This window comes from Molothrus aeneus, chromosome 3, assembly GCF_037042795.1.
Source record: "Molothrus aeneus isolate 106 chromosome 3, BPBGC_Maene_1.0, whole genome shotgun sequence".
Lineage (NCBI taxonomy): Eukaryota > Metazoa > Chordata > Aves > Passeriformes > Icteridae > Molothrus > Molothrus aeneus.
Genome location: NC_089648.1, coordinates 73,044,968 through 73,071,815, shown reverse-complemented (window position 1 = coordinate 73,071,815; position 26,848 = coordinate 73,044,968). Strand labels below are relative to the sequence as shown.

Genomic DNA, 26,848 nt, shown 5'->3' with positions numbered 1-26,848 from the left:
TGTCACCCAAATATGTGATCCATCCTCTGCCTCCTCTGCCTGGGGCAAGGGGATCCCTGGCAGGTGAAGGCAGCCCTGCCTGGAGCAAAACCCATCTGATCCCTGTTGAATTCAGGTGCCCAGTTCCCTTGGGGAAGGGAAGGCAGCTGATGCTTCCCCCTGCCTCCTCCCTCTCCCCAGTCTGACAGGTCATCTCTGTCCCTGAGATGGGGCCATGATTAGTTAGGAGCAGATAAAATCTTGTGGGTGACTGCCCATGTCTCTCCCCAGCAGACCTAGTGGGGCTGCAATCCTTCAGACTCTTAATAGTCATCTCTTTGATATTTTGAGGATTTTAGAGCTATTTTTCACACGTCTCAGAAGGTCTGGTTTGAAGTGCATGACAGGCACCTGTATGCTGGCAAATGCTTCATCCCTGGAGGTGTTTGCTTGAAATTCCAGACCAGCTACAAGCCCATGGTGGACACAGAACCAGCAGTCTGGTGTTCATCCCAAGTTCCATAATGATTAGGAGAGGAAGCCCCAAAATCGTGGACTTTGCACACAGACAATACTGATTTGGGGTCTTCCAGTAAAACATCACAGCAGCAGGAGGCAAAACCCTGCCTGTTGTATCAGTAATTCCACCAGCTTCACATCACAAGCTTGAGCCAAAATCTCCCCCGTCTACCTCGGCTGTCAAATGCAAACAATATAATTGTTTACAATTATGTTATTCTGAACATCAGTAAAATAATTACTTCTCTGTTAAAACCCAGCAACATTTGTTAGTAGCTAGCAAGGCTGTCTTGTTTTTTCCCATGGGCACTCTCTTCTAAGCCTCTCAGGTTCATTTACTAGAGGCACTCCATAAATCCCACCACAAAGCAAATCATTTTCCATTTCCTGCTCTGCTCAAGGGAAAAATCCCACTCTACCTGCAGCAGGGAGGGAAGCAGCTTCTCACATAAAATGTGGGATATAAAATACAATACCAGGGGCATTTTGGTGAAAATTTGAACCACATAGATATGGAAAATCTTGAGTTTATATTATTCTTTCTTTCTCAGCATATGTTTCTGTCCAATTAAATATGTGAAAATACAGATGGATCTTCTCTCAGTAGACAACAATTCCTATGCAATATAGAATCTTGGGGGAATTACTTTCAATTATATGACAGCACTTCAGGAAAACTGAATTTTACCAGATGAATGCAAGAAGAGATGACTGGGGGAAGTCAAACAACATGTAAGTGAAATATTCCTTCCTGGTGTCATCAAACCCTGGTGTTTTTCCTGTTTTCCCATAATGAAATCTTCACTGTTTTCTAAAAGCTTTGCAAACGGACCTCCCAAGTGAAGGCACTTTGAGCAAGACTGCCACCATGGGCACAGAAATAGCAACACCAGCTTAGGAGGCAAGGAGGAGGATGCTTTTTTGCCGTCTTTCAGAAACACACAGATGAGAGGATAAGAGACACCCCACCTCCTGTTAGCCTCTCTTTATATCAAGATGCTTCTGCAAGCACGAGGGACTGCAGGCAGAGACAAGGAAATGTCAGGATTAAGGACATGAAAGTGCCTTCCTCCCCCAGGCTGGCTGAGTGAGCACAGCCCCAGGCTGTACAGGGCCCTCACACAGGCAGGGAGAATCCAGAAGGAAAATGCTGAGTGCAATAACAGATTAGGGAAGATGCAAATGATATTGGCTCTGACAGACTTGTCTCAGCTGGGGCAGGATCACGTTCCTGGACCTTCTCTCTGTATAAATGACAGCAAGCAAGGAGCAGGAAAATTGCAGCACTTTGTTTTAGTGCTTTGCCAACCTGACTGCTGCGTACGTTTACCAGACAAGCACAACTTTTGCTACTGAAATGATATTTCAGCTGCTAGACAAATATCCCCCTGTCTCTCCATCACTGGCTAGGAGGTTAAATATATACTGTTGACAGTCATTTACTATGTCCCAGGGGTCTTCATGATGACTGAGTGTCTATTCAGCCCTAAGTGCCCACCTGGGACTCCTGAACCTTGTTGCAGCCTTCCTAACAAGCATTTGAGTGCAAAAAAATGCCAAACCTGACCACTGCCTGATGCTCAGCAAATGTCCCACCACTGTGGTGATGCTCTTTTTTCAAACCTGAAATATCTCTTGCTTCTCTGCCATCCTTCAGTAATACCAGCAACTCCCTTTCTTTCATCACCAAGAATTTTTACTGAGTTCTATTTCCTTTCAGTGGAAATGTATTATGTTAGCCTGACCTTTTGTATTAAATCCTGCCCTTATCCAACCCTTTTTCAGGCAGTAAGCTGGCTGTGTGGCTGAGGAACCCCACCCTACCCTATTCTTTCCTTTTGAAGCCCTTAGGGTAGGGGATTAGTCATGCCTCTCTATCGTGCCATTTGGCCACTATGAAAAGGAAAAAGGAATTTTCATTATTTTATTTCATTTAACCTAATGCAATCATTAAAGATAAATTAATATTGTCAGGAGAATTTTTTTCTTAATGAAAAATGTAGTTTTGTACGGGGAAAACACATCTAAATACACCACATTAAATGACTATATTAAGTCTTAAGTGCAATTCCAAATACATCAAATATATGCAGAGAAACAGAATCAAGACTTTTAGTGGAATCAGACTTAGCATATTAATTTCTACTCACATTCTATGGAACAATAGAAAGATTATTTTTAGTTCATGGCCATTTGGTTCATGACCCAGTGGAACAGGATTTCCCCCCCCCACCCCCTGCCTTTTTTTCCCTTTTTTATGTAACTTAAGGTTATATTTCTGATGATTGTTCTGAAACTAGCAATTTCTGATTCTCTTGAGCTAGGGTTTAATTTATTTCATGCTTTTAATATAGTTCTACATAAAGTCACAAAGAAAGGAGGCAAAATGATACAACTCCAAGTGCCAAAAAATGCTGGGTTTAGTATATAAACCTTATATTCAAAGCCATAAAGCTGTACACCTAGAGACTTTACCTTTATGCATTTTAATAGTTTTGCTAGACTAGTCATTTTTATAAAACCCAACACCTTTGTGTCTATCAGATCAGGCTGCCTGCTTTCACATCTCAGTGCCACCAACTGGTTAGAGGGGTAATTAAAAATTGTGTGAATATCAGCTTCAGGTTCACTAACTGCCCTTTGTCCCTCTTGGGAAAGGTGCTTAAAATTGCCTTCCTGAGGAAGGCATGGAAAGGTTTGCCCAGTAGAGGGATACTAGGACAAAATAAACTCAGCCTATGAAACCCAAAGGGAGCTATTATGTGCTTCACACACTGGAAATCAGGAAATTCATTTAAGAACATGAATAAAGATTCAGAAAATTGTTCTCAGCTACCACTTTCAGAAAACTCAAATTAAGTGGGTTGGACACTGGAAATGAAAGGAAGCAAAAGTACCCCATTCTGGCAGGGGGTCTGTGAACACAAAACCATTTCCAGATTTAAGAAGTACTTCAATTAAATTGTTTCATAGTGTTCAATTCCAGTGAAAAAAACTGGAGGTTTTTTTCACTTTGTTACAACACATGAAAAATGTCATGGATGTAGGCCAAAAGGCAATACTGCTATGACAAAAGTAACACCAACAGGCATTAAATTAAAATATTAAGGCAGGGAGTGGGAGAAAAGAACAAAAAGGACTTTCTAAGCAGGGAAATAAATAATCTCCCTTAAACATGCACTGTTACAACTGAACAAAGTATGACTGCACTTTTCAGCTTTCTCAGTAGATCTTCAACAAGCTGAAAAGTAAGCAGGAAGTCTTCATCCCTCTCAGCATCCTCTGGAAGATCCGGTCCTTGCTCCCTACTCCCCATGCTCTGAGTCACATTATTCACAACACCACTTGAGGTGGGTTCTTGTCTCCTGTGCACAGAAGCAGGGGCAGGGCCACAGGGAGAGCAAACCCAAGTGCTGCTGCTGCTGCTGCAGCCAGACAGGGCTCGCACTTCTCCATCCACGGACAGCGAGCCATCGGCGAGACAAACGTGTTGGGAAACAAAGCAGGGCTGGCTTTCATTAACTCTGACTCATAAATGGAAGCAGACATCCTGGCCAGCCTGGCTTTGCCACATGGTCTCGTCCAGATGATGGACTTTGTTCTGGGAGACCAATTCCCTAAACCAATGGGGACCAGGTGAATGGGAAAAGACAAGCCTGCATTTGTCAGAGGAGAAAGGATGGGGTCTAGGCAGAGGCCATCAGAAAAACAGGAAAGTACCAGCTTCAAAGAAAATCACTCATTCAGTTCTAACAGCTAGAGAAAGGATAACAAAATGGCAATTTCTGCTCAGGTAAAAATGGAAAGCCAAAAAAAAAGTTGGGTTTGTTAGCAAAGGAAACTGAGTTGCTCTCCATGCATGGCAGAAGGACATAAAGGATCTTCTTTGGGACGTGGCTGCTCACAACACTACAAAGACATATCTGCAAAGGGGAGGGGAAAAAAAGCAGAATCCTGGGTTTTGATCAATACTGTAAGTACTAATAATTTTATTGTTAATAGCTGTTATTGATATATGGTAACACAAAGTTTTCCCTGGCAAAATCACTTCAGACAAATGTGTTCCCATTAGGAAAGAGGAGTTTGTTAGAAAGGAAAATTACATGGGAAACACTGCAATGAACAGACAAAATAAAGTAGAACTACACACTAGGAATATGTGAAATTTTCTCTTTCCCTTAAGGCACCTAATGTAGAAAAAAAAGGGGCAGTTCTCCCATCAAATGGATACTCCAAGAACCTTGTGGAAAAGGATCTGGGCCATCAGCACAAAAAACCCATTCATCTGCACATATTCCCAGGGATGGAGTTGCCCATAGGAACCCCTTGAGCACAAACACAGGTTGATAACAAGGAGTGGGAGGCAGGACTGCATATGTATGTAGCCATTCACATCCAAAAGCAGCTGCACAAGAAAATTTAGGGAAACATCCTTAAGATGATGCTGCCTGCATTACATGTCCTCCAGCTGGCCAGCCTTCCCTGGACACATGAGAAGCCACACAGCAGCCATAAACACAATCACACATGACACATAACTGCCTCAGTTCAGCTGCCCTCACCATCGGGGAAAAAAACATATCTGGGGAAAGACTTTCTGCAGCGTGAGTAGATTAAAACTACTGTTGTGAGGAGGGATGAAGAAATCAGTTTCCTGGCATCTTCTATTCTGATTAATTAGAGCACCATCTCAACAAGGCATAAAGGCTCCATTTTAAGGAGGCAATTACCAAACTCCAACACCTTCCAGGATACTTGAAAAATCAATGCTCATCCAAGATAGTTGTATAAAAATAATTGTGCAAGTGTGTTGCATTGGCATGAAAAATACTGTGTAACCTGAAAGGGTAAAAGAAAACGTCTGTTTGCGATTTGTGAAACTCTGGAGCTGAAGAGATGGATATGAAGTTCTGGTACTGTTAAGCAATCCTGCAAGATGCAAAAAGTACCTCCAGTTTATAAAGACACTTCAGAAAAGCAGAAATCTTTCTTTTGGAATGTATCAGATGGCACATATTTTTAGCAGCTTTTTAAGGAAGATGATGTCACTGCACTTGTAAAAAATGCTCTTCTTTACAACTGACCAATTTGCAGAACAGCCCAAAAACTTTGAATAAACACAAACCACCCAACATAACAACTGCCATTCAGATCAGATGGCTTCCAGCAAGTCTCATTAGCAATTTCCCAAAATTAAGGAAAAGGCAATTCTGAAAAAGACTAAACACACTCAGCATAATTTCTAGATGGGTTTTTTTTTGGTGTGTATGGCTGTGTGACAACAGCCAGAATGTAACTTTTTCTTCTATGCATAAGATGTGATCTCTATGCAGAGATCACATTCAAAATGTGCTTGTATGATTGTGTGGAAGCCATGTATCCATTGGAACAAAGTGGTGGGTGAGAGGCTGGACATAACACAGCCATGTGCTCTCACAGCCCAGAAAGCCAAGTGTGTCCTGGGCTGCACCCAAAGCACCAGGGGAAGGGGATCCTGCCCCTCTGCTCTGCTCTGCCCTGGTGAGACCCCACCTGCAGGGCAGCATCCAGCCCTGGGGCCCCAGCACAGAGAGGACATGGACCTGTTGGAGCGAGTCCAGAGGAGGCCACTAAACCAATCAGAGGGATGGAAAGCCTCTGCTATGAGGAAAGTCTGAGAGAACTGGGGTTGTTCAGCTTGCAAAAGAGACAACTTCAGGGTGACTGTCCTGGTTCTGGACAGGACAGGGTTAATTTTTTGCAGAAACTGTCAGGGGGTGTGACCAGGACCCCGAGCCCTTTCTATCCCACATTACAGTCATTACCAGGGGTGCCAGGGGAAGGGACTCTCTTTTGGGGAGAAGGGGCTCCTTCCAGTCTGGTATTGTCTATTGTCAAGAGGTTTCTGTGTAAATAATTTCTTTTCTTGAAGCCTCTGTCATTAGTATTACTCTTGTTCCTGTTTGTTTTCTTATCTCGTTGCTGTTTCCAGTAAATTGATCTTATCTCAGTTTATGATCTTTACCTTTTGTGCCTCTAAGTCTCAAGTCCATCCCACTGCAGGTGGGAGGGGAAAAGCTGCGGAGCAGGAGGGAGGAGCATGTGGTTTTGGGGAATCTTGGTGGGCACATGAAATTGGGGACTACCATTCCTAAACCATGACAGTGATCCAACTGAGGCCTTCCCCTGCCTGAAGGGAACTTCAAGGGAACACAGGGCAAAACTATTTACAAGAGCACAAGAGGACAAGAGGAATGAGTTCAAATTGGAAGAGAGAAGGTTTAGATTAGATATTAGGAAGAAGTTCTTTACCACGAGGGTGGTGAGGCACTGGAACAGGTTGCCCAGGGAAGTGGTGGGTGCCCCATCCCTGCAGGTATTCAAGGACAGACTGGATGGAGCTCTGAGCAACCGGGTCTAGTGAAAGGTGTTCCTACTCACGGCAAGGGAGTTGGAACCAGATGATCTTCAAGGTCCCCTTCCAACCCAAACCATTCCATGATTCTGTGAAAGCTTGTTCAACAGACTGATCTCACAAGGGCTGTTGAAGCCATTCAGTCTGGGTCTAACAGGGACCGTGGCTCCTGGACATTTGCTATGGGGAGTAGGGACACACAAAGGGAAGATCAGTCCTACACCATCCTGCAGCCAAGTAAGAGCAGATTTCATGGGAAGGCAACCTGACAGCCCACCCCTGGGGCAGCAACTGGGAATCACTGGCAAACATGCATTCCCAAACTGAAAAAATAATTAACCACCTAGGTTCTTTTAATTGAGATCTTGACTTATCCACCACTCCAGGATATGCAGATGTTTGGCTGCTGGGATGTATCAACACACCTGAGCACTGGAGGCAATTTGTGTCTTGTTTTTTTCATATCTCAGCAGGCAGCAGAGAAGGGGTCCCATCTTGCACACCTCATCTTATCACATTGGCCATGTGTATGAATGGGAGACTTTGTTATTAATGACACCTCTGCTGCTGCTTTGGTGGAGATTTTCATATGCAAATTTCAGCATATCAAAGGTGTTTGGCTGTTCTGGCATCCTCCCATCCGCTAAGTGCCAAAGCAGTGCAGCGTTTTACACTTAAGTAAGGAGATACAGTTTTTGCCTCAAGGATATGATGTTCCACAGACAGAGAGAACCTGATAGGAAATGACAAGGAGCAGTGGAGAAGACACGATGGGGAAAAGAAAACAAAAGAGACAAACAAAGGAAGGAAAGGGCACGGTACTGTCATGGGAGGACAAGCCTTCGTTTTTAATTTCAGTATGCAAGATATTTTCTCTGGGTTATCTATCTTTAGGATCTAGTAAGTTATTCTTCTTGATCACCCTCTTCTCGTCCTCCACCTCCTCAGGACCATGTTTTCCATACTCTCCACAATAATCAGTGGGTCTCATACAGAGGATGATGCTACTGTGTAAATGCAACTGCTAGAGCCCAGTCCCTAAAGAGCAGGGATTGCTCAGCACTGGAAAAGATGAGATTAATGGCAGAAACTGCACATGACTGTAAACAAATTTATCCCTTCAGTTTATCCCTCCTCCTCTTTGGTTTCTGTTACTTAGGCCTGTGAGATGCAGCATCTCTGACTAGAAGATATCTATTCAAATCAATGCCTTCAGCTTGAACTAATAACCCTGCCACATCACAGCAACTGGACTGTCTCTGACACATTTCTGTTCATGAAGAACAAAACCATTTATTTTATAGCACATGTTTAAAAAATCCCTGCAAATTAATTTTGTTTGTCTTTTTCAGAACTGAGACTTAGGAGATAATAGTAACAGATTAAACAATAAAGTGGGTGTCTCCCCTTCCTGTCCCACACTGCCTCCAGTACTGGTTGCTCTGGAAAATTTTCATTTGTTCTGCAGGCAACTCAAGTTATCTAGTATTGATCATTATAAAAGTATGATAAAAATTGTTACTGAAATCCTTCTTCACCCCTTGACACTGGCAGCTCTGTTCAGATTGCTTTTGGATTTAATTGTTCCTTACTAATTCTGGGGCATTTGTGCTGCCAGGTCAAGATTCTGCTCTGACTGATGAAAAAAAAATGCCCTAAAATGGAATAGCTATTTAAAATATAACTATAATGTAACTAAAAGCTAAAGCTTCCATGACAAAATAATAAACCCTTGAAAACTAGCATTACCATGGAAAGCCTGACACATTTCTGTTCCTGAGGAACGAACTCACTTATTTTATAGCACACTTTAAAAAAATCCTGCAAATTCATTTTGTTTGTCTTGCTCAGAAATGAGACCTAGGAGACAACTGTAACAGATGAAAATGTTAAAAAAGCTCGATGTATTAATTTTAAATACCTACTTAAGTTTGGGAAGTTACTCTGAGACCTTTACTTTCCATATTGCAGTGCCTTGGTGAAATTGTTTTCTGTAATTTACACTGAGATTTTCTGCTACAGACAGCTTACAGTGTGTCAAAGCAACAGTCATGACAATGTCATACAGAAACTTCAACACTGCATCAAATCAAACTCACAGCACGTATTCAACAGGGTGGCCATGGTCATCAGCTCACAGCCAGGTATTCATGCAGTAACAACAGAGCTTTGATTTGAGTAAATACATATAATTAGCACATTGTATTAACACCGTAGTATGGATACTATTCTTGTATATTCCTTCTTAATATGATGGACATTAACTGGAGTTTTCTCAATTCCCTGCAAAGAAAATCAATCTCATATGGAGTTGTGCTGTCAGACAGAACGGCGGATGAAAGGCCAGTGCCAGCCCCCCCATCCAGGTGCTCGGGCAACCTGCTGCCTTGCACTGTCATCTTGATTGCCCCACAGGATTCAGCGGGGAATGCTGAGCCCCTCAACCCTAAATCCCACCGAGAGGTTCGGGACGGTGCGTCCTGGGCGGGCCGGGATGGGATGGGATGGGACGAGACAGGGTGAGATGGGATGGCAGCAGCCCGGTGGGGCCGGACGCAGAGGGTGCAGGACTGTTCTCTGCCCTGAAAAGGTGCCGGGGAGGGAAGAGGGAAGGATGCTCGTCCCGTCCAGGGGAGCGGGCCAGGCGCGACCTCGCACTAACCTTACCTGCGCCGTGCGCCTTTGTTCCTCCGGCTGCCGCGCCGGCAGCGCCCCGGCCGCCCGGCCGCCGGCCCCCGCGGGACCATCCTCCTCCTCCTCCTCCTCCTCCTCCTCCTCCTCTTCCTCCTCCTCCTGCGCCTCCCCGGCGGCGCGGCGGCGGGGGGGTCCCGGCACGGCCCCTCGGTCCCGCAACCCCCGCAGGACGAGCAGCGCGGCCGCGGCGGCCGCCAGCACCAGCGCCGGCCAGAGCAGCGCCAGCAGCCGCCCCGGCAGCTCCCCCGCGCCCAGCGCCATCCGCGCCGCCGGCCCCAGCATGGCCGCGCCGCCCCCGGCGGGGATGCTCCGCTCGCTCCGCTCCCAAAGTTGGTGCCGGAGCCGCGCTCGCCGCCGCCGCCCCGAGCGGCACCAGCGCGGCTGCGGAGCGGGCGGGGGACCGGCCGGGCGGGCGGGGGATGCGGGGGGGCCCGGGGGGCGCGGACACGTCGGTGCTTACGGGAGCCTCGCGGCGAAGGGCGGGGGCGCCGAGCGGGGGGCGGGAGTGGGACCCCGGGCGCGGCCGATCGCTGGTGCGGGGGAGGAAGGGGTTAATGCACGGATTGGGTCTCCCCTGTGGAAGGATGAGAGTGGTACGCGATGAAAGGTGAAGGCGATGCGATTGGAAGCAGCAGCGTTGGTTTGAGAGCAGATGTTTGGCCGGGGATTGGGGTACGCAGGGATGCTCAGAAGTGATGCTTTTCTGCAAAATTCCCCGGTCTAGACGGAACAGTGTCTGGGGATGTACTTCTGTTGTCAGGCAGCGCCACAAACGTGTCGTTATCGAGCACCATGGCTGTGATGATGACAGGCGCTGCCATGTAACGCAGCGCGAGATGCGCTCTCATCTCGGGCTCATCTCCGAGAAGCAGCATCTCACCGCCGCCAGCGGAGCGGAGCGCCTCGAACCACAGACCTCTCTGCCGTGCTGGATGGAAAATTTCTACAGCCACCTGATGAATAAGTGCAGATGATGCTCTCAGAAAGTCTGTTTTTTCAAAGTCACCGAGTTTCTTTTGAGGTGGAAAGCTGAATTTTGCCGTGGTCAGTCTAGGGGGACAACCTCTGAGCAATTAATAAACGTTGAATAGCAGTGAAGGGAAGGAGTGAGCTCCTCGTTCTCTCAGCATGGTTGGGTCTTGCACCTGGCACAAACCCGGGGGGCTTACCAGGGGCCATAACTACCAAAAAAAACCCCAACCCCAACCCTCCCCCCACAAAAAACAAACAAAAAAAAAAACCCACAAAAATCCCCACAAACTTATTTAACTAAAACAGCATAAAAAGTCATGTTTGTAGTAAACCCAGCACAGAGAAAAGGCTGGTAAGAGAATGGCTTTTTATCTGTCATTGTTTATTTCACACCCAGCAGGGACTGATCTCTCTTGAGTGTGGATCCAAGTGCTGGAGCTCAAACTGAAACCCACTGAAAAGATAGCAATGGGGAAGGCTCATTATCCATCCTTCCATTGGATCACCAACTCTTCAGGGATTAAAGATTTATTATTCCCACATCCCGGGCTGAATTACAATTAATCCTAAAGAAGTCTAGGTTTTGAAAGCAAAATAAGGTGTTTATAGCACTCTAGAAATTTCCAGATGAAATACAGGAGAATTGTGAATAAAATGCTATGTTGAATGGCCTTATGGGAAGAAGAAGGTTTTGGGAGGGAGGGAGGGAGGGAGAAATGCTTAATATACAGGGGGGAGCTGTGGGGGTATGGTGGTGCTTCAAATACTGTTGTTGGGATAGGAAGCTTCTGCTTAAACACAGATCACATAAGTTATCATTTGCTGTCTGTATCTCACACTGCCTATCTTCTAAAATTCAGCACTGAATCATCTTGTGGTTTAAAACCTCAGGAATGTGAGTGTTTGTGTTCCTAGGCCTGATACTGATGTTTTGTGAGAATATGTCTATCTTGCACCCATCTGGAGCCCTGAGCTGATAACTGAGTAATCATGTGCTAATGTCAGAGAGGGGGACTTCCTCCATAGTTAAAAATCGCAGTTAGGTGGTTAGTATATATACTTGTGTTTTGGTTTTTTTCCTTATCTTGATTTTTATTTTTTGCCCTTCTTTATTTCTCTAAAATGAAGATACATCTCTTCAGGTCTGAGCTGTTAAAATGCATACAATCTATATCTCAGCTCATACATAAATTCACTACTTTCGGCTCATCTAAATTAGTTTGTTTTTCTTTTCCTGGGAAACATAAGCTGAAAGACATTTCAGGAGTCAGCATTGCTTAATTGAGTATGAGATTACTGCTTTGCAACATTCCTTTCTATTTCTTTTTTTTTCTTCAATAGAGGCAATTACTGTGGCTGGCCTCTAATGGCATTTATTTAAAAAGATAAACATCATCATATTAGACCTTTTTTTCTAGTATTATTACAGGCTCATTTGGCAGCATATCTCCTACATTATTGCTCTATGAAAATAGCACAAATTATTATCATGTCATGTTATATGGAAAGACTGAAATTTTATTGCAAACATGAGCAGATATTTTTCCATTTATGTGTGACATGAGCTAATTGCAAATTCCAGATGGGGAATTGTTCTCCCTTTATACCTGGACAGAAAGTCCAATAATTAGGAGCTGGAACAACCTATCTGTTGTAGATCAAAATGTGGTGGATTTCCACTGACAAAATAGTGCAGACACTAATGCCTGATGGGTCCTGGTCAAACCTGTCTGCTTCTGTGCTGAGTTTGTCATTCAGGGTGCTGAAATTATGAAGGTAGGTTTTGGGAAGTTTTCTAGAGAAAAATCCAGTCTTATTAATATTTAAATATTTCATGAAAGCTGTTTGATTTTGACAAAATCATATGATAACTGAAGAAAAAGGCAAAAATCTTGGTTTGGGCAGTTTTCATGGTAAAGGCAAAGCAGAGTTTTCTAGCTGAAATTAAAGCATTATTTTTATTTCAATTTTCTATTGAAACATTTAAAAATGAAATTTACTAAAAAAAGGAAGGAATTACATTATTTTTAATAGCATTTCACAGAAATTATAAGGTTCTGACCTGATGTATTAACAGTAGACTTAAGGATTCTTCTACAAAAGCTAAGAGAAATGCCCTACCCTGACACTGCTCATGTTTAATCAACAGCAACAGACATGATAGAAAAATTAGGGATTTCAAAGAAGTCAGAGATATAGAGAGGACGCTTTTAAATTGCCCCAGCAAAACCATCTTTTGAGGTCCCATCAAAACCACCTTTTGAGGGGCAGTGAGGAGACCTGTTTAATCAGACTCCCTAACCCTGAGGAGTTCAGCAAGCTGCATCTGGAAGAAGGCAGGGAGTTCTGTTTCCAAGCAGCTGCTCAGAAATCCCGGGGTCAGGGCAGAGCAGAGCAGGAGCTGTGCCTGCCCTTGGAGGAGCCCTTGGTGCTGACCAGGCTGTTCAGAACAGACCCTTCCCCTCTCTGAGCTTCAGGGATTTGGGGTAACTGGGTGGAAACCAGTGGGGGTTTGCACCCGTTTGAGTGCCATGGAGCAATCCCTGTGTTTCTGAGCCCACAGCTGGGAGAGGTTTCGGGGGAGCACTGTGCAAACATGGGCAGGAGGATGTTTGGACGTGGCTGAGATCAAAGCACAGGTCTCTGTTTCAGGCATTTGGGGGCAATGAGATGCTGAGTGAGGACGTGTCCCCCAGCAAGCTCCTGCTGCAGGCCCTGCTGTGGGCTTGGACCTTCCTGTAATGAAGATATTTACAGGCTGAGATGGTCTCACACCCTGCTTGTTTACAGGCTTGAGGGGACACTTGCACCAAGTCCTGAGGCTCATCTGCTGATGTGCAGGACATGTATTTGTCACATATTTGTGTAATTTGCAAACTTCTCCCATTTTTCCTCCTGTCCGAAGCCCTGGTGCAGCAGTGACTTTCCCTGGACATGTCTAAAGCTGATGAAGCACTGAGCTTGCTTAGCCTGTGGATGAGGAAACTGAGGAAGGTGGTGGCTGCACGCCTGGCAGCAGCGTGACAATGAGCAGTAATGAGAGAGGAGTGCTCCATCTGCTCAGACTATTCAGCTCTTTTGCACAGCTGCCCACATGGCCAGGTATTTGCCATTTAATAAGATGATTAATTCCTTGACAAGTTGGTATCTGGCCTAGCAGTCCAGCATTTCCTTTTGGCATCTGTGGCTGCTTTGAGGAATGCAGCTTTATAGAATTTTACTAATTATCTAATAGCTTTTCAATCTCTTGTTTCAGTACAGGGAACTGCTGTTAATTAATTGCAGATCTTCAGCATACCATTCCTAACTGATTCCCCTAGTAAATATGTTTAACACTTGCCTCGGTTTCCTGTACATGATTCATTCAGTTGGTAAGTGATCCATCTTTGTTCGCTGTCAAAGTCTTTGACTTGGAAGACTTTAATCATGCTACTTGGCTTTTCTGAATAGAGAGAAGCAACGGAGTCAAAAAGGCACGCAATGGTAACACAGTCAAAGAAAGACCATGGCCTGGGTTTCTTTCACCAATAAAAAAGTTGTGTAAGCTTCAATTTCCCTTTCATTTTCATAAAGAACATACTGGAAACATCTATTCAGCCAAAGACATGAAACTAAAACAAAGAAACAAAAAACATCTTGAAAGGAGGAAAGAAGGCACTTTCCCAGCTTATGCATTAATTAAGACCAGTCAAAGAAAACGGCTTCAAAGGAAGGAGGAAGCCAGTGGTAAGCACGGCTGCAACTGCTTTAATGGGCTATAGCAATGACATGCATGGCAGGCAGAGCCAGAGCAGGCATCAATGCTGCAGTGGCAGTTCAAAGGCAACAGAGAAAATGTTGGAGGCCGAACTGAAGTTGCTGAATAGTAAAATTGTTTCACTAGCAGATTTGTCAGCCACACTGTGGGACAAAGGAACTTGTTTAGCAGAACACATCATCTTGAGAACCGTAAACACTGCTGGTTTAAAGATAAAATCAAAGGCCTTGAGAGCAAAGCAGAAGTAGACATAAAAGTATGCATGACTGGCTTTCCTGGAGGTGAAGAGGTTTGCATCCCTGTCAAACAATTCAGAAAGGAGCTGTTAAGTGCCCCAGGTCACTCGCACCCTGAGCACCCATTCTTCCCCTGGGTGGAAGCCTGTGCAGAGCTGCCTGAATATACAGCAGGATTGGTAGGTTTTTTGCACATCTCAGTGGTGATCTGGGAGTCTGGCAGGGAAAAAAGAAGCTGAATGCAACTTACAACATACTATTATAAATATTTTATACAAGTAATAAATGTATTTGTTTAGCAGCAAAAGACAGGGCTTTATTATGCTCTTTCCATGCATATTTATTCTCTGTGCTTTTTAGCCTGTGTCCCACATCCAGCTGTCTGGGAAACCAGCTGGTAATTTGCTGTTTCTTTTGACAAACACTTCAAGCTCATGCTTTAAAGACTTCCTAGGTCTCTTCATCAGCAACCAGCAGCACGTGTGCAATTTTGCAGGAACATGATGTCTACAGAGAAGTCTCCAAATTAAGATGTCTCTCCTTGCTTTAATCCAAACTGGCACATGACACAGTGAGCATGCAGTAAATGAGTGATGACACACAGTTTATTGCTATCAAAACCAGCATTCTGAGAGATGCGTCTGACACACTGGAGGGAGGGCATCACTTCCCTCAGGGAGATTTTAGAGTCAAAAATGTCTGAATACACATCCACTGGTAAAAGTGTGACTACCCTGCAGTGTTGAGGCAGTTTCCCATTCTCATGAGATCAGGGTATCAAAGGCATGGCTGTCCCTGGATGTGCTCAGATAAACTTCGCATCTGAAGAGGATCTTCCACTTTGATCTGGAGATGTGGAGGTCTGAAAAATGTATCACATCCACCACATCCTCCATGGTTTCTTCTCATGTTTAGTCATCTGCCACGTGAAAAAAAACCTACATCTTGTTGCTAATTTAATGTTATCGAGCTCTGGTTTCCCACCACTGATTTGTGTGACTTGCTCTGACAGCGATATCATTCTCTTGTTCCTCCTGAGAAAGTGCTTCAGTGTCACATATATGTTACCTCTTAGACTCACTTCTTAAACAAAAAATATTAAAACTGTATTTCTCACCAAAAGGCATTTCCAACAGGTCTCATGTTGGTTTTGGAGTCTCTTATTTTGCACATTCCCTTGACATCCTTTTTCTGCATTTTCTTATGGAGAGGTAACATTCAGCCTTTGTAACCTATTAACTTGATCCTAGACACATGGTGTGGGACCATTTTAGCTCTCTTTTCCTCATAAACGTATGAGGGGCACCAGTGGAGCTGGCTGCTCACGTTTTTTCTGCTTCCTAGCCAGTTTACTAATTTCCATTAAATAAAATGTGACCCTGGATCCTTCAAAGGGGGAGTCACAGTGAAGGGCTGACTCTCCTCCATGGCTGGCAGTTGCCTGTGGTTCCAGTGCACAGAGGTTTGCTCTAACAAGGGCTCTGTCCTGTGAGCAGCCAGGCCCACAGGGCTACAGTAATCACAAAGAAAATTCTGGATCTGGGTTTTTAGTAGAAATCTCTATTAGCAACAAAGTCCTAAGGTTTTTCAAACTACCATTTGTCTGGATCCCAAGACTGTGTCCCTGAGTTGTGCCCCAAGGATCCAGACAATCAGGATTTGTTGGGTTTGTTGCTCTCCAGCTCAGCCTACACAAAAACCCCTCAGCCACTTGGGATAAGCCCCACATTTATCTCCACAACCCAGGGTGCCAAGATTTCACCATAAGGCATGTGACAATGAAATAAATGGCATCGATGGTTTCCCTTTTTATAATTGCCATGGCAACTATATTGTAACTTTTCTGATAACATTTCATTTCTGGGGCTGTATCTCTCACAACATGGCATAATTTAGCACTCAGTGCCATCCCACCAGCCTGCCAGCCACACCATACAGCAACATGTAGTTGCAGCAGTGCTACTGGAGACTCCCATGCACATGGTTACTTGTTCTTCCAGATTTCTTCCCAGATAATGCAGCATTTTAGAAAGGAAGGCTGCATATTTGGTAGCTGTTTTTTCAGAAGGGAGCACCTTGCAATTTTCTGAGTGTTAGCGGGAGTGTGTGCTTAAGCTGAGTTCAAGTCCTTTAGCAGTTCCTTACACTTCATGTTCCTTTCATGTAATGTTGTTCTAAATTTAGGGTATTGAGCTTAAATTCACTGTATGAGACATCTCCAGAGATGAGATGTGTCTTTTCTCAGCCTCCAAAAACTGTGCTGCCTGCAGCTTACCGTGGTCATTAGATACCATGCAACACATGCTATTCAAACATGCAAACCAAGAAAATAAGATCTGTTTACCTGGCATGGATCAGAGGCAGTCCTATTTTTAAATCCACCTCGGGAATGTGGCAAGCAAAGTGTCTCAGGAGGCAATCCAGGCTGGAAAATGTAGGCAGTTATGCCAAGGCTCAGTTTCTTTGTCTGAGTGGTGCTGCTGCTGGGCAGAGCTGTGCTGGCCTCGGGACAGGCAGGAGAGGGCAGCTGAGGCAGGAGCAGGTGGCTCCATGCCCAGCTCCAGCTGCCAGGTCTGTCCAGTGATGGCTGGATCCCAAGGCCTCCCTCCAGGAGGAGCTCACTTCCCTGGGTCTTGCTCTCACCCAAGCCCTCTTGGTGAAAAACTCACAGCTACTTTTGCCTCCTGCTTTCAGCCCTCCTGTTTTCATTTGCCTCCTGGTTCTGGCCCAAGGCTTGCTCTGAAACCTCCTGAAGCCAGGGAAACTGGGAAAGGTCTTCAGCATCTTGACCTCTGTACAGCTCTCCTCTAGTTAGCCTCAGGCTGCAGACAGATTGGAAGAAGGCAGCTCCCATTGAAAAAGGGCTTGGTGTGGATGGTAGGCCCTGTGGGAGAAACTCAGATCCTGGAAGGAAATGCTGGCCATCATTATGTCAAGGGTCTCTGCTGACACTTCATCCTGTTTCTATTTGAAATTGAATCATCTGCTGTTATAAACAAATTGTAAGACAAGTAAATGAAGCAGAGGAGGAACACCAATATTAGCCACATTCTCAGCCTGCAAAAGGGATTTTCTACTTGTGTTCCTGGTATTTTCCATTTTATTTCTCAACTAGAAAACAAACCATGGTTTACATGACCTTTGGGGGCCATGTTCACTTCCCAGCTCTGCTGGGTAACACTGGTGAAGTCATTTCAGCTCAGGAGCTAATGGCTTTGCTTTCACATCCTTTATTTGCTTGTCTTCTCAGATAAGCATTCCCCAAACTCCACCAGCCCATGGTCTACACAAGGCAACACCACCCCTTGCTCTCCCTGTGAGCCTCAGTTTTAACTTTGGAATGTGCTGTGCCTGTGAGTAGCACTGGGGCAGGTTCCACCAGCCATAGACTGCTGTGGCCAGCAGGGTCAGCTGGCGTGGCCAGGGGCATGGGCTGGCATGGCCAGGGGGTGACATTTTGGTGCAGGAACTGTTGATGGTAGGATGGACACCTAAAGCCTTGGGGACAAGTACTTGGAGAAGCACTGGTGTCGTGCCAGCTGCGAGTTTTAATGATGCTTGTTGATCTTGGTGGCAGTCACTCTACAACTGGGAGTTCTTCATGCTGCTGAGAGAAAAACAAGCCTTAAAACCTGCCGAAATCCTGCAGCAGAACAGGGTTTAAGGTGTATGCCTCAGGATTTCTAACAAGCTTATTGTGTGGTGTGCTGGCCATTCTCAGTTTGATCCCTAGGCATATACATCCCCCTCATTAGACAGGTGCCAAAGGTGCCAGGTCCTACAGCTCCCAGTAACAGAATCCTATTAACTAACTGCCCACATAATTCTGTGTGTAAAATGTAAGCATTTCCTTTTCTCATGTGTCAGTAGATAGGCATGTTGGTGATGTTAGGCAGTCAGACATAGTTATAACAGGAAGCAGGAGTGGGATTAAGACGTTCCAGGTCAGTCGTGTCTCTCAAAATGTGGTATTGTTCTCTTGGAGAGCTCATCCCTATACCAACTGCCTCATTTTTGGAGCACAGCATGCCTCTTCTGCAGCGACTGCCAGGAAAATGCCCTGCGTTGAAATGTTAAACTTCAAAATGCATTTGGGAATATTTCCCTACCAGTCTTTCCTGGTAGACCTTTGAGCACAGAAATGCTTCTGCAGAGGATGTGGGTTACCCTTGTGAGGAATCTGAGTACCCAGTGCACAATCATTTTCAGTTTTCCCAAAGCGGTATCGCTTTCATGTTGGCAGATAGGAGAAGCTTGTGGTTAGGAGTGTAATCCAGTTTCAGTAGCAGAATAATATCTCTATTGTTCAATCTAGTTTTTAATAGCTCTGTGATCCCACAAGCATATAAACAATGGGAACTAAAGTATAAGATTGGGAAGGTGAAATTGCCCATTCCTTAGTTGCTTGTGCACCTTCTCTGTTCATGGAACTGAAGAGCAGAAGGAGGTTCTATTTTTTTGCTAAAATTTAATATTGTAGAACAGGACTATGCATCTCATGTGTGTCGTACCACCTTTGATACTTCTGAGCAGGAGGGAAAAATGGAAGCTCTTACATGTCCGTGCCAAAGCAGAGCCCTTCAAAGCAGTGAAATAAATGATCCTGGGATGGTTGAAGCCTCTGACAGGGGTGGCAGTCACTCTACAACGTGTCCCCCACCTGGGGCAAATCACAGACGTGTGTGGCCAGGCCGTCGGAGCTGACTACTGCAGACTCTGCGGACTCAGGGAAATCTGCAGTTCCAACAGCAGATGGCACAGTCTTAAAACTAAAACCAGCCTGCAAGAGGAAATGCTGCCTGGGCTGTGAATCTGAGCGTTCCTTCAAGGGGATCCTGTGGATTTGTCAGCCTAAGCATACTGGTTTTGAAAACAGCGTGTTTTCTTTTTAGGAGAAATAATCATAAAAGAAACTGCATATATGAGACAATCTGATAGCAGTGGAGTTTCGTTTAAGATTCTCAAGTACAGCTGACAGCTTAAGTGTAAGTATCAGCTTTTTGCATCCATGCCTGATAAATCACTCTTTTGATCATCCTTGTATGATCTAGAAACCATTTACAGTGGTCATGGATACAAAGAAATTCTGTTTACTGGAAAGAAAGTGAAACCCCAGAATTATTTAATTGAACAGTAATGTCTAAAATATGCTTTTATGTGGACATAATCCTTTTGGGATTCTTAACCATCATCCAGAAATGTACCAAATTAGGCATAAAAAAAATCTTCTGTTATCTTTGGAATTTCATGAACTAAGTGAGATATGGGTAAATCAACTCCATATTCCCAGCCCTCCACATGTGAGGAAAGCAGTGCAGCAGACCTGGCACTTTGGTTCCATCAGCAATTAGCATTTGGGCAGGTAAATGCACTTAGCTTGGCACTTTTTCTACAAACTTATAGAATAAAACCTAGAGATCTTCCTCCAGTAGGCAACATGGTAAGCCTGGATGTATAATACCGGAAAACCATTTCATGATGTTGAAGGAATTAAGAAACTAATCCATCCTTTTGATGCACTAAGGAATTGCTAGAGAAATTGTCTAGTGGTTGTAGCAGGAAACTGTGAGTCAAGGCATCTGTTCCCCCCTTTGTCAGTGAATCATTTCCTCTTCTTTGGCCCCAGAAAACACCCAGACAGAATCTGTCCCCAAGTAAAATACACCCTTTATTAGATCTGGTCCCCATACAGCTCCCAGGCTTGTGGTAGAAGCTTTCACCTTAGAGTCAGAAAGATGTCAAAATAGAGAGATGTCTTGTAGTCCAGTACATGAATTTTCCCTCTGCAGGCTTCACAGAGCCCAGAGCTCTGTTATCAGCAGCACTGTGAGAGCACATGGAAGCAGCAATCTTAGCACAGTCCTCGTTTTAGCAGATGTCAAAGTGCAGAAAAAAAGAATTTTCCAGTGGTAAGATTCTGTATTAGCAGTGTTTGTATTAGCAATGTTTAAGGAGTGAACTATCCACCACTGTTAAGTATCCCATGACTTTCTTGCAGTTAGAAACACTGTTGTGTTCAGACAGAGATTCAATCTACAAATTTTAATTTTTTCCTTGGGATAGCATGAATTATTTTCTGGAGCTACCTGTCTCCACTGTTTGCAGAACGAAATGTAGAGCAATTTTACCCCTAACTTACTGCCTCAACTCAGTGCTTAAATGGGCATCCCAAACTCCTGCCATAGGAGTCAGACCACATTAATTAGATATTCTCCCTAATTAGATATTAGGAAGAAATTATTTACTGTGGGGATGATGAAACAGTGGAACAGGTTGCCCAGAGAAGCTGTGGGTGCCCCATCCCTGGAAGTGTTCAAGGCCAGGTTGGATGGGGTGTTGGACAACCTGCTCTAGTGGAAGGTGGCCCTGACCATGGCAGAGGGTTGGAACTCCAACTCAAGCCATTCTGGGATTCTGTGACTCTGTGATTCTGTGATTGAGCACCAGCTAAGTCTAACAGTACTGGTCACTGTGTTCTACTTTCAACAGCTGCAGTTGCTGCTGCTGATTTTGTATTTGCCACACATTCCCAGCCTCCCACCACTTCACACCAAGCACTGCTGGGGCTCTTCTGCCCAGGGGTGTTTGCCCAGAAACCAGCACCTTCCCCAAGGCAGCCTGAGGCAGCAGCAGAGAAACAGCACAAGGCTTTACTGCCCAACACACCAATCACTCATCCCCTCCCACTGCTAATCAAGCAAACAAAAATATGTGCTCTCAGAGATAACAGGGCTTAAAGGTTTTGCAGTTATTTCCCAGAAGGATTCCAGGCATTCCCATGTTTGCAGTGATTCCCAGAAGTTTACATCGCAGTTGCCTACGCAGGGAAAGCAGGGACTTTCAATATTCAGAGAAACATGAGCTTCAAATCAAATAACTTTGCAGAAATATCTCAAATATTTGAAATTACTCCTTCAAAAACATCTGTCTGACACAAGAGGAGATTAACTTCACCTAACTACAGCTTTCTAAAAGTTAGGCGGATGAGCAGGAATCCCCAGTAACCAATGGAGGCAGGGAAGCAATCTCAAACAATGCAAGTATGAGAGAAATAATGCCTTAAACAAGGGAATAACAATGGCCTATTCTGTTCTTCCTCTGTTTGTCTTAAAAACAATTCCAACTGTAACTTTCTCAGGGAGAAAATAATTTTCAGTTTCCGTTCTCTGTTAGAATTCAGTTTGCATTTTCCTGATTTCTCCCAACTGGTATGTTTTTTTCCTACTCATCTGTTGTCAGAGGCTGTTGTGGTTCAGGTGCGTGCGTGTAGGTACACGGATGGTAGATGTTTACATCTGATTTAGCTATTTTGGGCTCTGATTACAAATACTTCTGTGAGTGTTATTTGTCATTCTAGGGTAGAGTAGGCCTAATGAACAGCCCCCCAGAGATGCTTATTTGTCCTCATTCACAGTGGGGAGAGCCTGGGGTCACTAGCTCTGGCGTAAATATCTGCACTGCAAATGTCTAAAATTAGGTGGGATAAATCTCATGCAAGGAGCTTGATACTTTAAGCCCCTGTTCAGCAAAGCACTTACTGACAGCATAAAATGAAGCCTGAGCTTTAATGCTTTGCTGAGCTGAAGCCTCAGTTACTGAAGGAATGAGAAGACAGTCGTGGGGATCATAGCAGTCAGGCTTGTGCAAGGTTTATGTTGGATTTCCACCGAACAGTCCTACATACCACTCTACTCCCCTACAGAAAATACTCTTCTTCCCTTCAATTTCCTCCTCCAAACACATTTATTTCCTCCTCCCGGGGCTCCCTCTCCCTGGCTCAGTCACCCACACTGTGTAACCCAAAACAGGGGCAGGCGAGCCAGGGGCACCGCAGGCTGCCGGGATCCGCGGCTCTGCACCACTGCCTCTCACTGCTTCTAGCCTTTGGGGGTTTTGGCTTCAGTCTCTAGCATCAAATTCTTCACCACCCGGTTGAAAACTTTGTCTGAGAGTGGCATGGCTAAATAAATATTTGGTGGTGGACTGAGTGAGCTTTGTGTAATTTGGGGCTTGTTTTGTAACTGCCCCAGGTAGGTGGCTGGAGCTGGAAGTCTGACCAGCTTGTTGGGCATGTTGGCACCAGCAAGCTCCAGGCTTGCAGGGCACAGGTCCAGGCACAGGCACCAGTACCTGTTGGGATGTTGTTCCGGGTCACTGAGCTGTCCTGTGTAGCACTTGGGCACATCCAGCCCCAAAACACTCTCCACATCCTGCCCCCTCCTTCTGGCTGCCAGGGACACCTGGCTGTGGGAATAAACCTTGACATTATGCTAATTCACAGACTCACAGAATCCTTTAGGGTGGAAAAGACCTCTAAGATCATAGAGTCCACCCATTAAGCAGCACTGCTAAGTCACCCACTAAGCCATGTCCCTGAGCGCCACATCTACATGTCTTTCTTTTAAATACCTCCATGGTAGTGACTCAGTTATTTTTGTAGCCACCTTGAACCTTTAGGGCAAAAATATAATCATCACTTTTGTGCAGGAATAAGTTACATTCATCTCCTGAGCTTGGCCAGGGATTTTGGGTACAAAAAAATAAATAGTGGCAGAGATTTATTATTGTTGTGCTTATGCTGTAAAGATGTCTGAGGACAAGTCAAAACACTCAAACCAAATTGACATGCTTTGTTTATATGTGCCATCACTCTGCTACATAAGAAACAAAAAAATTAAATTACTAAACTGACATCAGCCACCAGAATGAATTGCTGCAACCCTGAGGATGTGCAGAGCATAGACTCAGTGGAAACTAGACTATAAAAACTAAAAAATAAAAATTAAAAAAAAACCCTAAACTATAAAAATACAGGACCACCAATGTGATACTTTTTTCCCCCCATTACCACAATTTAGGCTCTGGACTTCTTGCTGGTTAATAGAATCAATGGAGACTCAATCCCAAGTATTGAGCAATACTGGTATTGATAATCACAGACACATGAATTCACACAAGTCATTACCTACCTAGTAAACCAAATAAGTAAATTAAACCCATCAGGGGCAACAGATATGTAGCTGAGAATTCAGTTAAATCCAGTGTCTGTCACTGCCATGGGCATGGGGGCTACATTAAGGGACAAAGGAGACCACGTTCAGCATTGCCTAGTGTACACTATGTTTCTTCCGTAACTCTGCAGAACTGACGCCCATTTGCTTGTGTCGAGTGCTTTCACCATGTTTACAAGTGCAAATATGAATCATTATCAAATGCATTTTTGCTTGTTTTTCTCCTGATATTTTCTATAAGAATTGCTGCAGATGTCCATGTAAAAAAAAAAAAATCAAAGCATCCTGTCTTTCACTCCATTAGCACTCAAAAACTTTAGTCGATAATGAGGCATACTTAGGTTTCTGCTTTTTCTTCCTCAATTTTTAAATGAGAAATAAATAGTTTTTTCTTCCAATTAATTGTGTCAAGTTTTTATTATTAGGTTTTCATACCTACAGCAATAAATACTGTATTTTTACCTTTTTTACACCTTTTGTTTCCAAGAAACTATGTCAGTATTCTCAGTAAACTGGAGGCTGGAAAATAGATGTGTGTGTGTGTTATAACTTCCAGAAATGCTTCTTGGTAACATAAATAAATGCTTTTGAAGTGTTTCAAGGTGAGAAAACCTTTCTAATAGAAGTTAAAACACTGTTAATGAGAAATGTTTAATCTCTTCGACAAGTTCTCAGGGAGAAATGAGTGAACAAGATTTTTATTAGCTTCTCTTTTTCATTATGTCATGTATGAATTAAAATATCTCTATAAAATAAGCTGTACTGATAGGTTTAACTTTCCATTACTCTAAAAGCAGTATCAAGGACAAATTTGCCTGCAGTTCTTATTTCTAATTGTCAAGTGCTTAAAATGTAATGAGTAATTAAAAGCTACTAGCAGTGCAGAAAATGTACAAATTCAATAACAGTAATTAAACTCCCTCCTTGCATAACTCCAAGGTTTCACAATGCTCTAGCATTTCTCTTTTATATAAGACAACAACTGAGTCAGAAACTTCAACACATTTTTACAAGCTCAGTTGGTGCATGGCCCCTGTTTGCTTCCCAGCTATGGTCATGAGATGATCTACACCCAGTTAAGGCTCTCAGGCTGCAGGTTAGATATTCATTACACAACCCTGGTGACTGTGTGCTGCAAAATTGCATAATGTCTTTGTAAATCTCATTTCAATGAACCAGCCATTGAATTAAAAAGTGATGTAAAGCTTAGTCCTGCCCTTTCAGATGTTGTATTTCACTGTGCACTTTCGAGAATTAGCAGGTGGCAGGATGAGCCTTTGCTTTCCCCATGACAGCCTGGAGGCAATGGCTGGGCACCCAGGGTCATACTCTGAATTGCTGTCTCTTATAAAAGCAAGGTATCCACTGAGGAGTCAGAGTTTAGGCAGTTTATATTGCAGCCCCTATTCCCTTGGCATTTACTTTCGTTTAATTATATTAATCTGGGGGGTCTAAGGTTTCTGCCCACAGGAGGAAATGTCGTAAAATCTAAGGATACAATAAAATGCACGGCATTTTAAACCTTGGTCCTACAAATATAGGGGAAACTGAAACTTTTTTATTATTTTATTAATTTGCAATAATTTGTGGCACGTGCTTTGGCTGTGAAGATGGAGTTCCCATGTGCATCAGTGCACCACTGCCACTGAAAACCAGCACGCCTGAAGGGGAGGTCATGTAAAACTTTTTGTTTTGATGATACCATAGAGGCAGGAGTGAGCATTTATTAAAGCAACCTTGCCTCTTCATGCTGGTCTAGATCACAAGGCCCCTAAATTGCCTGCAGAATGCTGTAGCACACCACTGCGTTACATAAAATTGCATCTCTGGCGTCGCTCAGTACATTTCCAAGGGAAGAAACAATAATGCTCGCTGAGCTGCCTTCGGGTGTGAGCTGTGCTGAAAGCACTTACAGCTGTTGACAATGAGCCCTCAAAAACCTGTCCCACTTGAAAACCAGTCCCCAGCCTTTTAACAAGAGCAAACAGGCAGAGCAGATCAAGGCAGCGATTTCAGTTTGCCATCCTCTGACTCTGCAGGAGTGGCAAAATCGCCGTAATCCTGCTGATATTACTCACAATAGTGTAACTGATATCCAGCTCAAGAAATTAAACGTGTTTTTACCTACACGTAGCTCACCAAAAGTAATGCCTTTAGAGTTTTGTTCTTTTCCTTGGACAGTAAGAGCCTCAAACCTGGAGGGAGGACAATTTTTTCTTGCTTCCCTCAGGAATTAGTTGCCAAGAGACTGCAGCACTGCCTGAGATAATTCCTCTGCCATCTCTTTCTTTCGTCCGGTGAGATGCCAGAGGACTGGAAAGTGCACAGGGGTTTGCTGACAGTCTTCCTGTTCAAAACTGCCCCTATGCCTTGGCCAGGCATTAAATGAGAAAGAAGGTTTGCAGTGGAGTTCATCCTGCTGGGAGACAGGTCACAGCTTGGCAAGAAATCCAACTAGAAAACTGATTCCTTGTTTCACCACGGGGGAAAACCACTATTTTTTGAGATGAAAAAATAATAGGAGCGAGAGAGCAGCCTCTCACCTACTTCAGCATAACCAAATGGTCACAATCCTTATTCCAGATGTAGTGAGAGGTCATGGAAGCTTTCTAAATTTAGTTTTACAAACAGTATGTTTCTTCCTGAAAAAAAACAAAAAAGAAGACCTACCAAACTCCAAAACAAAAACCCCCACCAAAATCAAAACATCTTTAGAAAGAATAAATCTACTTATAAATCTGGGTTCAGTTTGGCCAAAAATATTGACCCTCAAAATGGAGACATATTTTTTGGAAATCTTACTTTGGTATCCCTTCTTGGCTTTTGCTAAACAAACCCCTTTACTTTTCACTGAAGAAAGCCATCTTGAATTTTAAAATTATCTTAAATTTACCAAAAAAGCCTTTGAAGGTTTAAGTTATATCTCCCCTAAGAGACATGTTGGTTTAGATCACAAATATCTTAGATATTAACAGAAGTATTTCTCATCTCCAGAAACCCTAAACTTCTGTTTCTCGGTTCAGCCTAAGGGAAAATTTATCTTCTAACTGTTTATTCAATCTTTGCCTAAACAGGAAATGTTGTTTTCATACTCAGATATAGATTGTAGAGGAAAAGTCGAGTCCCTATTTTCATGTCCAGCTATTTGTAGAGAGGACATTGGAATCCTGGTCTAGGCAAAGATCTCTTAGTTACCTTTGTGTAATATTTTTCTCCTGTGTTAAGCAAAAAAGTCACTTCCTTTTTCCCCCCCTCCAGAACAGATACACATACTCTAAAAAATAAG

At 43.9% G+C, this 26,848-nt stretch overlaps 1 protein-coding gene across 1 annotated transcript in view; it reads right to left on the bottom strand.

Moving 5' to 3' along the window:
* LOC136554286 (protein LYRIC-like) overlaps positions 1–9,847 on the bottom strand; it is a 30,573-nt gene extending 20,726 nt beyond the window's left edge. Inside the window, exon 1 of the mRNA XM_066546133.1 lies at positions 9,560–9,847. Coding sequence (XP_066402230.1) covers positions 9,560–9,847 — 288 coding nt within the window. The remainder of the gene's footprint in view (positions 1–9,559) is intronic.
* Positions 9,848–26,848: the final 17,001 nt, after the last annotated feature.